The sequence below is a fragment of the Neopelma chrysocephalum genome, unplaced genomic scaffold (genome assembly GCF_003984885.1).
Source record: "Neopelma chrysocephalum unplaced genomic scaffold, ASM398488v2 Primary Assembly neopelma1_61b, whole genome shotgun sequence".
Taxonomy (NCBI): domain Eukaryota; kingdom Metazoa; phylum Chordata; class Aves; order Passeriformes; family Pipridae; genus Neopelma; species Neopelma chrysocephalum.
The window spans coordinates 10,824,633-10,837,158 of NW_020897717.1; the positions used below are offsets into that span (position 1 = coordinate 10,824,633).

The window sequence follows — 12,526 nt, forward strand, 5'->3', positions numbered from 1 at the left end:
GATAATAAAAATAACAAGTAAGATAATCTTGAAACATAAACAGCATTTTGCTTTTCCAATGTCTCTACTTGATTGTTCACTGGAGGACACTTCCCCCCTCTTTTTCTTTTTTGGTCTAATATTGTGGGGGAGGTTTAATCCTTTTTTTTCTCTTTTTTTTTTTTGTCAACTTAGCAGTCTATTTTTTTATTGCAGCATTTGTCATTTGCCAAAAGTCTGTGAAATAGTCAGGTTTTTTAAGAATGCATTGTTCTATTAGCTAAATCAATTCTTTCTGATACTGTTTGTCTCCATTTGTGGGTATGGCTCCAGCAAGGTCAGTAATTAGCTCCCAGGATAACGCTCCAGGGCCCTGCCGTGGGAATTTTACTCAGGAGGATGTCAGATTGCTGACCACAGCCTCACACAACCCCTCTGCCCCCAAGAATTTCCTTTAGATAAATATTATTAATGATTCAGTACTGCATATGGAGATAGACTTGACCAGTGACAACATTTTGGTATCTCTTCTGTTTTCATTACCCTGAATGAAGAATATGTTCAGATGAAAGAATTTCAAACTATTCAGCCATAAAGTATTCTTAATTTTATTTCTTTCACTAAAATAAACATCAAAGATCTTCCTTGGCTTTTACCTAAAAATGACTGTTCCTATGAACCATTAAGAAAGCCTCTTACTCAGGATATTATCTTTACTGTATTAAAAAGGGGGAGTTGAGAAGAATCTTTGCTACAAACCCACCTGCTGCCGCTGAAGAGGGCACTCTTGGCTTTCTTTTACAATTCCCCTAATTATTTTCCTCATTCTTACCCTCTGCCTGGCCCCACTGCACAGCATTAGCAGGCCCATTTGTAAAGTAGTAGTAACACAAAGTGAAACAATGCCATAACTGTCATCCAAATTGTTCTGTACAGGGTAGTGGAAGTGTTCAGTAATAAATGATATAAAAAGGTCTTTTATTGACAAGCTGCCATGTGCTGTTTGCATTAGAGAATATGAGAAGATGATGGCTGCTGCCCCTAGGTCCCAGTGGCATTCAACTCAGTGAGATAGCAGAAAATGCTTCAGTTTGCTTAAAGCATTGATAACACCTCTAAATAATTAACTGAGGACTTCCTGTCTTCAATTACTTAATGCTTTTTTTAACATCTTGAGAGGATTATAAGCAATTTATGGATTTCACATGATGAGCACATTCACCGCTATTCCCACAAAGCATTTGTGGGATCATGTTTCCAAAGCTTTGATGTAATTAAAAATAAGCAGCAAGACAATGGTGCAGTGGCAAGGTGCTAGCCTTCTCGTCTGTTATTTGCGAGACCCTAGATTCAAAGTCTCAAGAAATACTAATGCTACAGCTTCATTAATGTTCAACTGTTGCTCAGGGAAAAGTAGACAGTTTTGGAAAAAAAAAAAAAAGAAAAAAAGGAAGATGGGAAAATCGAAACATACATCCACAGGGAATACGACAAACAGTTCAAACATTATATGAAGTAAATTTGATTCTTTTATTGTATTCTTTTAATTTAGAAAGCAATAACTATCCACATTGCTAAATCACTGTCATGAATTCCACATTATTACCCAAGGAAGCTCCTGCAGAAAAAAGCAAAAGATTTGATTATGACTGTCAGGAGGAATGATCACTTATTTCACTCCTGGCTTACCATGGCAGCATTGGACAATGGCTTAACAGAACAGGCACACAACAGGAAAAAAGATCCTTGTTTCTCAGGAATAAATTTCATTTTCTCTCACTTCCAAATGGTAAGGAAACCAGTACTGTTTGCATTAAAATGAAGATATGACTGCCTTTGGAAGCACAAGAAGTATTTTTCAATGGGTTCGATAAATCATGTCTTGTTGGTAGGTTGGTACTATAAACTCACAACAGCAATTCTAAAACATGTACCACCACCTGGCATACTCTAGCTAATATCTCATGTCCAGAAGCACTGAATATGGAGACAGGAGTAATACGCTGTTGATGAATTTCACACTTGAGCACGACATTGTCAAAGAGGAACAGCAATCTTACTCTTCTGTGAGTGACTACAGCAGAGACAAACTCTTTTAAAGCACCAAGGGATCCACTCTGACTCAGGATTCATGCTTTGAGGGGTGGTTGAGAATGCCAAATATGCTCTAGAGGATTTATGTGCCCTAAGTCAACTTCTATTCTTTGGCTGGCTGTCATATGGTATGTATAACACATGAATCTTGAAATTTCCTATTAGCGTGGAAGAAAAAAAAAAGGAAAAAATAATGCACTTGTGAGATACAAAAATTTGATGAGCAACCTGAGGTCAAAGAGTGAAAAAAAGATATCCCATAATGTTTATGTTTATGGCCTATGTCCAACAGAAATATTTCTAAGAATAACTTTGCTTCAGTGTAACATTCAAAAATAACTTAAAATTGAATATGTAAAAATAATAAATTTGAGGTCTGAGTCAAACCTTCCCCCAAAATCCCCTAACTAAAGCTTCCTTCAACAAGGATTGAGAAAATGGCTATAAGCAATATATAAGATTATAAACAGAATTCGGGACCTTTCCTGTTCTGTCTTCCTTTCCTTTTTATTATCTCAGGCATAAAATACTGGATCCTTCTCACTCCCACATTGCTACACATTCACAACTGCATTACTGCACATCAGTGATGTTAAAAGAGAGAGTTGAATCTGTATGAAGGGACGGCAAGCCTACACAGAATATCTGAGCCCTTGAGCACACCATAAGGATTGCATCTTCAATTGAGCTGGATAGATTTATTTTAAAATTTTGAAATGAAAGAGATTGAAAAAAAATTAAGATGTGTATAGTCATGATAAAGCATTCCAAACTGTGCACAGTACTGGGGATTTAAAAGTTACTGACAAGTGGCTTTTTTAATATATTAATACAGTCTTATATCTTAAGGACAGGACATTAGCCTGTCAAAGAGCTCTGCCTCCTTACCTGATACTGTGTGCTGCATTCTGCCTGCAGCATCAGTGTATATAAGTCCTTTCCCTACTTGACTGATCTGGTACTCTCTGATGATACCATTTGGTTTCTTGGGTGCAATCCAGCTTAAATGTAATGCTGTTGAGTTCAGAGCACTGACGTCTGGTGGCTGAACACTCTCTGGGACTCCTTGGACAGTGACTGCAACTACCTGAAGACATATGAATTAAACAGCAATTTAATGTAATAGTACACTAGATACCATGATCAATGAGAATGTCACTTTTGTTTTAAAATGTTGTTTGGGCTGGCATATCATTACTAAGGGTCTGGAGAACTAGTTACTTTTTTCCTCCTTTTTCACAATGAAATCTGACCTTGAATACATTACATAAGTCTATGTCTACAATTTATCACAACAGGTTCACCATGTTTTAGCTGCAGTGTATGGCACAGGGTGAAACAACAAAAACTGTATTGCTTGAAAACTCTTGATAACTCTCTTCCATATGGTTTGTCAGTGTCTCTGCATTTTAACTGCCTGATTTCATATATTTTAAGCACCAGTAAACATGGGGCTAAGCCTCCATATATCCCATGCAATCTGAACTCTATTGTAGTTATTTGCAACTCCATACTTTTTTAAGGAAGCTAAAGATTTTGAAAGATAGAATAACTTTGCACTTGTTAAGTTCTTTCTACAAAAAAAGGAAAAAGCTAATTTTCTATTGACACATCTCCACCATCACCTACAGAAGAGGCATTTCCAAATTATACCAGTTTAATAAGTGAGTCAGACCGTTTTCTCTTTGAGAATCACTTTTCTTTTTTTGTTATTACCACCATAAAGTATTTATATTATGCTGTAAATACAAAATGTGCCCTCGATAATATATTGTCTTAGTGCATTTGGTGGAATCAGTCCCTACTTGCAGACTTCAGTGTTTGCAACAGTAAACTCCTTAATTATAGGCTAGTGAAATAAACAGGATTTATTATCCTGGGTTGATAGTTGCAGCAACTGTGCCTACATAGCTCCCAAACCACAGCTCTGGGTGCAGGCAGAGGACTATGCAACTATCTCCATCTGTCTACATTAGTGTTTCTTATTTTATACTTCTGCCTGAGATTTTCATGAATATGAAAACATTTAAACACCTGTAAAAAAATAAACTTTTAAATCCCACGTATATTACAATTACAAAGCAGAGTCATTATTCTCCACCTCTGCCCCACAGACCTTACACTTGTAGTCCTAGAAATTCATTTTCATAGAGACAAGGATAATATTGTGGAAAACAGGCCACTTAAGAAGTAATTTTTGCAAATTATGAATAAAGCAGCTACTTGACAGAATAAAAACTAGAGCTGGTTAAATAGCAATGTAGGTGAAAGGCGTCCATGATTCAAAGTGATACAAAAGGAAATGAAGCAGTGACAAAGGGAGGTAAGGGATTGTTTGCTTAAAACTGAAGCCGAGGCAGGATGTGCCTGAAGCAGGAGCGGTCACGGAAAGCCAGCAATGGGTAATATAGTGAAAGGAGGCTCTTCCACTAGAGTGGAAGAGTAAGAAGATTGTTGAACAAATTGATAGGCTATAAGTAAAGCAGATGAACTAAGAAATACCAATGAAAAAGAGGCTATAGACCTCCTAGTGAGAAGTAAAAATTTAATTTCCAGGCTTAAAGAAAGTGCATTTTAATATTCCTTACTCTATTCTGTCACATACAGCTTTCTCTTTAACAAACATCAGTTCCTACAGTGCAATTTCAGCTTTGCTAAGACTGAGGTACTGCTTTCTTCCTCTGTTTGCTTGTATCAACCTTGGGTTCCAAATAATCATCTGTCAGTAGGTGAATCCAAATAAGATTATTGATGCTTTCTACTTACTCAATAATCAGCGTGTCTTCAAATTACACCTTTCCAAAAGCATTTTTATGTTACTACACTGGCTGATAAAATTCTGGCACCAGTTCCATAAAGACCAATTCACTAACCTTGCTGCTGTCTGTGCAACCAACAACAGTGCAGGCTCGCAGCTGGTATGAATATTCTTGGTATGGTTGGATACCACTTGTGTCTGTGAAGCTCATTTCTGTTCCTCTAAAATACTCAATTCCATTTCGGAGAATGATATAGTGAATAATGAGACCTATTGCAGAAAGAAAGTTTTCCCTTTGGTTAGCTGAGTAATCCAGTGTGATGGTAGAATAACCTATTCTGCATACAGAAAACATTAGATGAAATAACTGACCACAGTAACAGACAATCATTCTGCTTAAATGCCTAATGGCAATTACCAGATACTTTCCTCAATATCTGTACCAGCATCTCAGTAGATCTCAGTTTTTATTAAAAGAGCTCTTCCAAGTTTCCTCACTATTTGAAAATAATAGGCAAGATTTCCTGAAAGAAACATGAGTACCACCACCCCTATCCCCAAATCCCCACATACTTTTAAAGATCATTGCCATTTTCTGATCATATTTGCACACTTATTATTACAACTGCTCTCAAAAGAGGACTCGGCACTTCATAGAGACGTATGGAATTGTCTTCTGTGAAGTTAGACTCTACTCTTTATTTGCAATGAAAATGTATCAACCTAGAGCAAAATCTTCTTGCAGAGTTTGGGAACATGTATATTTCAGTGACAGGGTTTAATATGTTTTGTGATTTTGGAACACTGTCAGTGGAGAGATAGAACATACACTTTCAAAAAAATATATCAGTACCATTTGGTTGAAGTGGTTCCTCCCAGTTTAGAAGTATCATGTCTTCCCGATTATCTACTTTGGCCCATTTTGGTGGACTTACACCCTGTGGCACATCTTGTTTAGTGACAGCTCTGCTAATTTCACTGACACCTCTTCCATAGCTATTCCATGAAGCCACTCTGTACTCATATGTGACAAAAGGTTCGAGGTCCACATCTAGAAAAATCAAGTTACATATGGATCATCTCAGTCTTATCAAAATACAAAATAACTATTTTTTTCTGTGTTTAAGGACAGATAGAAACGGAAGTTGTTCCTTTAGACAGGGCCATTTTCAGATATAGCAGTACTTCTATCAACTTTTTTTGAAAGCACGTTTAGACATTACGTGCTCCCTAAATTTTGCTACTCATTGCATTTCCCTAAAGGTTCTACCGCGATTCACAGATTTCTTCTTAAAAGAATTCTACTTCCTACAGTTCATAGAATCATAGAACAGCCTGGGTTGGAAGAGACTTTAAACACCTTCTAGTTTCATTCCCTCTACCATGGGCAGTGACAGTTTCCACTAGACCTAGTTGCTCCAAACCCCATCCGACCTGGCCCCATCCCAGAGATGGGGCACCCACAACTTCTCTGGGGAACCTTTTCCAGCGTCTCATCACCCCCACAGTAAAGAATTTCTTCCTAATATCTCATCTAAACCTACTCTCTTTCAGTTTAAAGTCATTCACCCTTGTCCCATCACTATCTGCCCTTGCAAAAAGCCTCTTGTCAGCCCCCTTTAGGTACTGAATGGTGCTATAAGGTCTCCCTGGAGCTTTCTCTTCTCCAGGATTAACCACCCCAGCTCTCTCAGCCTGTCTTCATAGGAGAGGTGCTCCAGACCTCTGACAATCTTTTTGGTCCTTCTCGCTCTATAAGATCCATGTCCTTCTTCACATTGCTTCACATTTGATTAGAATACCTGGTAGCACTCAGAACATCTTTTTCTCCAGAGCAAATTAAATATACCAGCAAATCACTGATCTGGTATGCCACTTTTCCTTACCTGTAAATGAATACTGTGTTGGACTTCCCGTGTAGACAGTCTCCTCTTCAGCTGGACACACACCTGCTTCTACCTCTGTTTCTTTAGCACTCTGTGAACCTTTTATCCATGCACAGATATTCTCCCTGGGATCAAAGTCACACTTTCCACAATGTGCTGTTGCCTCCATAGATAAAGGGCAAAGGATATTAGCCCTGCATTCTTCTTTTACCTAAGGAATACACATGCAAATTTAAATATATTTCCCACATCTTCCTTTCTTTACAAATACTTCCATTAGTATTTCCCTATCCTTATAAAACAAAAAATTAGGCCACCACCTGGAGTATATTTTTAGCATATGGAAGACCCTTTCAGCCTTTGGCCTGTCTACTGTCTTTGATCATTAATGTTTTTATAATCCTTTCTAAAAGAAACAGATTTTTTTTTGTAGGATCCTTAGATGAAAGCATCAGAAATTTTAACTACTGGAAGCACAAATGGCTAGATTTGTTGAAGACAGAAGAGTCTAGAATCTATGAGAAGAGGATTTTATCCAAGAATTTGAACATTCTGTTCCTGCAAAGGCCAATATCCTGTGGCAAGTCAGTAGCATATTCCCAGCCCCTCATGCAGCTTGCCAAGTACACAAGAGGGCTCTGTGCAAGTCCTTGGCAGCTTTCAAGGCTGAGAACTTTATCCATGGGCTCTATAAATCATGTCCTCTACCACATCACTCCTAAACAGAAGTTTTGCTGCAACAAGAAGACCTCTGCAAACATTGATGAAGATATAAGATTTAACCCATAAAGAACAATTCACAGAAACAGAAATATACACTGAACATCCAAAGCTTTCCATTGAAATTCATGAAATAATATTTTTGCCAAACCATATGCTAGAGAGCAGTAATTCTCATAAAGTATAGCTTGTTGCAGAAAGAAATGTACTGCCATATTTGCAACAAATACTTCTGCCCTTTAGGCTATAAACTTCAGAAGAAAAACCAAACAAATTATATCTAATGCTTCCTTAATTCACCTATTGAAATTAGGTTCTTAGCTGATTATGAACCAGCTAATTTAATTTCCCAAACCTGGCACTTTCACAAAAATTACGTTGTGATAGATATCAATATAGGATGTAGGATATAGATGGATTGGATTCCCCTATAAAGTAGCCTCAGAATGTCTCAGACTATCAGTCCTTTTAATGTTAGTAAATCTATACATATCAGAAAGCCAGCACTATCTCTTTTCTACTGCGGGTAAGTGAAATACAAAGCACTTCCTTTGTTTATACATTATACCTAAGGCAGGGATCTAGTGTGTTATCTACCAGAATTCATTAACCTATTCTCAGCCATTTTTTCCCTTGCATGAAGTACTAATACAATGCATTGAGGAACTGTAGCTGACTCATCACAACGCTTGGATTTTCTCTAGGAGAAAATTATTCAGTCTGAAAATGAAATGACATGAAAACCTTGACATGAAAAGGAGAAGATGTAAGAAATATTTCTGTATTAACTTAGCAGATGAACAAAAAGGATATAGGAACACCTGCATATGGTGGGTTGGGGTCTATTTCACTTTACTGGCAAATTCCACAATATCTTTCTGATCTCCATATTGCAGAATTCACAATATCCAACCCTCTTTTTTTCTCTCACCCACTTTCTTTCTCTCTTATTATAAATATAAATACAATTTTATAAAAAGAATATACATATATATCCAAACAAGGTTTCCATCCTTTGAAATGTTTATTTTCTTAAACAAAAATTGTAATAACAGTTGACAATATTTTTACAGTTTACGTATAACACCAAGATGCTAATTCTTGATGATTTCTGTTGTAGTTGCAAGACTTGGCAGCTTTGAAATTTTGGCAAAATTGTCTCATCTGATGCCTATAGTCACTGGGCACTCTTGGAAAAGACCAAATTAGCCTTTATAGTTTTTAGTTTATTCTGACATTAAAACAGAATGAGAATAAATAATATAATTCATTAGGCGTGAAAGGACCTATACTACTACTGCTGAAATTTATGTCAAAAGTGCCACTGGCTTTCTGTAGGATCAGGATTAAGTTCATCAAGAAGATGTGAATTGCTTTATTTTTTTTTTTTTTTAGGGGGTTGGGAGTCATGTCCTACTGCCTGCCCAAATTGAAATGTTATAGCATTTTATACTTCAGAACTGGAAAGTTCAATTTTTATTTCCACTTAAGGAACATCATCAGAAACAGTGGTCACAGAATGGAAACTGGCTATGCATGTCAGTCTTGTTAGTATGCCAGCTTTTAGCCACTGTACTAATCTGAAGTGCTGGGCAACACTTCACAGAGGCAGCTAATCATTATTAATTCCTTTAGAATTCATTGCAATAACATCAATCATGGTGAACTCATTCGGTATTAATATGGATGTAATGTGAAAATGAATAATGCACACAAGAGTTTTTTATATTCCTATTTTAGAAAAATAGTTATGAACAGTGTATTTCTCTTTCCATCATCAAATCAGAGCTACCGAGAGATTTTCTATCAATTACCTTCATCATCATTCCAGCTGAAATCTTGTCAGAGCAAACATATTTCAAAGGATTATATCCAACTCCATTACAGCATTCTTCGCTCTTTGGAATAAGTTCAGTCTCACAGCATTTTACTGGCACTTGGTCATTCTTTCTAACATGTGCTAGGGACTCACCACTGGAACCTGAGCAGCATATGGTATCTGACTTATTCACGTATTCCTGCCCACAACAGAGCATCCCTGAAATGAACAAACAAAAAAATATATCTGAATAGGAAAGGTAGGTAAATAAATAGATAGATAGATAAGAAAGGAGAAAGCTCAGAATGCAACAGATCTTGGCATAAAACCACCAGCAGCTGGAATTATGCAGATTTAGCTAAAGTGAGATTAAATCCAAACGTGAGGTGACTGAAGTAAGCATCCTGACTTCCAGACCTACTGAAAACAATCAAGAATTAGAGGAATAAACATGGTCCCCTACAATCAACATTCACGCCTGCTGAACTTTTTTAAGAACTTTGCTATGAAATACCACAGCAAGGTACTACGCACAGCAGGTTGGAGACAAACTGTTGATGAAAATTTTCTGTAGAATGTAAAAACTGAGAAAGCTTCTACCCAGGTCTCATCCCCCCCCCCCGCCCCCCAGACAGACTTTCAACAGTGCATCTTAGCATTCCAGAATTTATCATATATTTTATGTTTTAAATTCGGGGTTCATATTAGATACATTGAACTGGATGGGTCACTTGCCAAATACCCACAGTGAAGCTTCAGTCACCTAATACAGAGAATTACTTTTTAAGAACTTAATATCTAAACATAATTTGCATTTCTAGAGTGGAATTGATAGGATGCTAAAATTAATTCCACTGTCTTTCTTCTGGTTTTAATAATTTTATTTTTAAATTAAAAGCTCATCATAACCAGTGTAATTTTCCATATATTCACATGAATTATTCTGCAACTGAAAAATACCAGTGTTGAATCTCATACCATCAAAAGAAAGGGGTAAATTTTAACTAGGAACCAAATGCTACAAACTGCTATATAATTGGCAATGAAATAAATATTACTATTAATTGAACTAGAAAGCTACCACACAAAAAAACAAGGCCGTGATATACTCTTATATCTACAAAGTAGTTTGCATTTGACATAATTTCTGTCATATGGAGGCACTTAAAACATGTGCAAAAGTGGCCACTTTTTTCACTGCCATTTATTGCAGCAAATCTATCTCAGGAAGTCACACTTAATGAAAATTAATCTTTAAACGTATGATCCTACTAAAGCATTCAGAGCATTTAATTCCAGTCACTGGAATAACTGAAAATTGTGACATTACTTGCATACTTTACCTTTTTCAGGGCTGGTTCTATTCACAGCAATCAAATTGTGATCACCAGCTCTCTAAGAGGAAAATACTTCCTCTTGTTCACACCCTTTTTCCAAATTGTCCTAGGATTTTACCAATTTTAAGCAGAGAATTAATGCAGAAAACGACTCAATTCAATACTAATAAGCGACTCGGACAGCCCCAAGGGACTTTTGACAGGCAAACTAAAATTTTGATAATGAACTGTTTTTCTATTGAAACAAACACGGTTGTATTCTTTCACTGCGAACCTCATCTTTGTTTAACTGAATTAAATTTTTCAGCCAAGATTTCACTCACATAACAAGAAGTGACTCCCTTTCTAGTTTCTTTGGTAAACCATTACTTCTTTAATTATTATCAACCTTGTTCCAGTGTGATAAATTGCTAATTACTTAATACCCTAATCAGCGTTCATTCTTTGCACAGATAAACTGTGACAGCGCCATTAATTTAAATAGTAATTTCACTTAATGGCCAGAACGGCACACCAGATTTTTATGCAGCATTTTCTGAAGACTGCATCCATCACTGCAATATTCTGACATAAAGATGTCTGACGTGCACTAACTCACTTAGGGAGAGCAGATGTTGCAGAGCAGAGTTTGGTAGTAATTCCCAGAGTGCATCACTTCAGCATGAATGAGCTGCAAAGGCAGAGGTAGACAATCTTCTGAAACTGCATTGCATAGCCTCTGACCTTTCCTTAATTTATCACATGTAGCACTTGACTCCTGAACCTTGACACCTCAAATGTACAATTTTAAATATGCTCCAAGAAAAACAAAATAGGACCATGTAATATTGATGGATTGATCTGCCTTCTAAAAATCGCTTTATTCAATTGCTTAAGGATCCAGAAATTCCTATAAACCCTTGCTGAATTCAGCAAAATACCAAAACGCAAACTATTTGTTTGTAAATCAGTTGGAATGTGTGTGTCATATTTTATATATTTATGTTTCATAGGCACGTAGTGCATTACAGCAAAAAGAAAATCCATGGGATGGAAAAGACACTTCCTGCTAACAGTGATTTCTGTCAACAATTATTTCATGTTCATCCTCAGCAACTGAAAAAATTTATAAACATAGCTGAGTGATGAATTACTAATTTAGTAAATCTGCAAAACTAATGCTTTCAAAAGGGAAAAATGGGTATTAAAAAGCTTACCCTTCACAGCCAGAATAGAGGATCAACAAAATACAGAGCCAGTGTACATTGCAAACTACTCCAAAAATCCTTGGCTTACATGTGGGTATTGCAACTATTACAGATCAGGAACCACAATGGCACAAAGCATCATCTTTCATGAGTCTGGGATGTCAGTGTAGTGGCAATAAAAAAAAAAAAAAAAAAAAAAAGGAGAGAAAATCCAGGAGTGGTTTTAGCTGACATTATCCCTTGTAGCCAGAACTTTGGATAATCACACTGCAGCAGTAGGGCTCAGGATGTGCATGTACAATGGCACCACTGCCAGCCTTTGCCAGTAGATGTCTCTATGGTCACCCCACTAAATAAGGCCATCAAGGGGTGAAAAAGAAAACCTAAGAAAATAGAAATTAATAAATAAAAAAAAAAAAAGAAAAAAGTAACGTGAGATGGACAAAACATCTCTTTTTCAGGACAGACTCTGTGAAAAAGGTATGTAATACTAAATAAAAAAGTTCTATGGTTCAGGCCCTTAAACCAACATTCAGTGCAAACTTGGGTCTAGATTCAGCAGAAACGCACTGATTTGGAGCTGGTCATGCAACAAAATAAGGCTGCGCACAAGGTTTGCAGTTTTAGTGATCATGTTTTTCTTCTACGATTATTTTTTTCAAGGACCTAAAGCTCCCAAGCAAAAGCTTTAAAATGTCATTATATTTTTAACGATGGCATACATTTCCAACTAAAAACCAGAGCTT

At 36.6% G+C, this 12,526-nt stretch overlaps 1 protein-coding gene across 8 annotated transcripts in view; it reads right to left on the minus strand.

The window, feature by feature from the left end:
- USH2A (usherin) overlaps positions 1-12,526 on the minus strand; it is a 379,012-nt gene that overhangs the window by 72,513 nt on the left and 293,973 nt on the right. For all 8 annotated transcript variants that reach the window (XM_027681679.1, XM_027681684.1, XM_027681681.1 and 5 more), the window contains 5 exons: positions 9,252-9,475; positions 6,718-6,928; positions 5,685-5,882; positions 4,947-5,101; positions 2,962-3,160 (listed from right to left, as the gene is read on the minus strand). In XM_027681679.1, the coding sequence (XP_027537480.1) occupies positions 2,962-3,160; positions 4,947-5,101; positions 5,685-5,882; positions 6,718-6,928; positions 9,252-9,475 (987 nt within the window). The remainder of the gene's footprint in view (positions 1-2,961; positions 3,161-4,946; positions 5,102-5,684; positions 5,883-6,717; positions 6,929-9,251; positions 9,476-12,526) is intronic.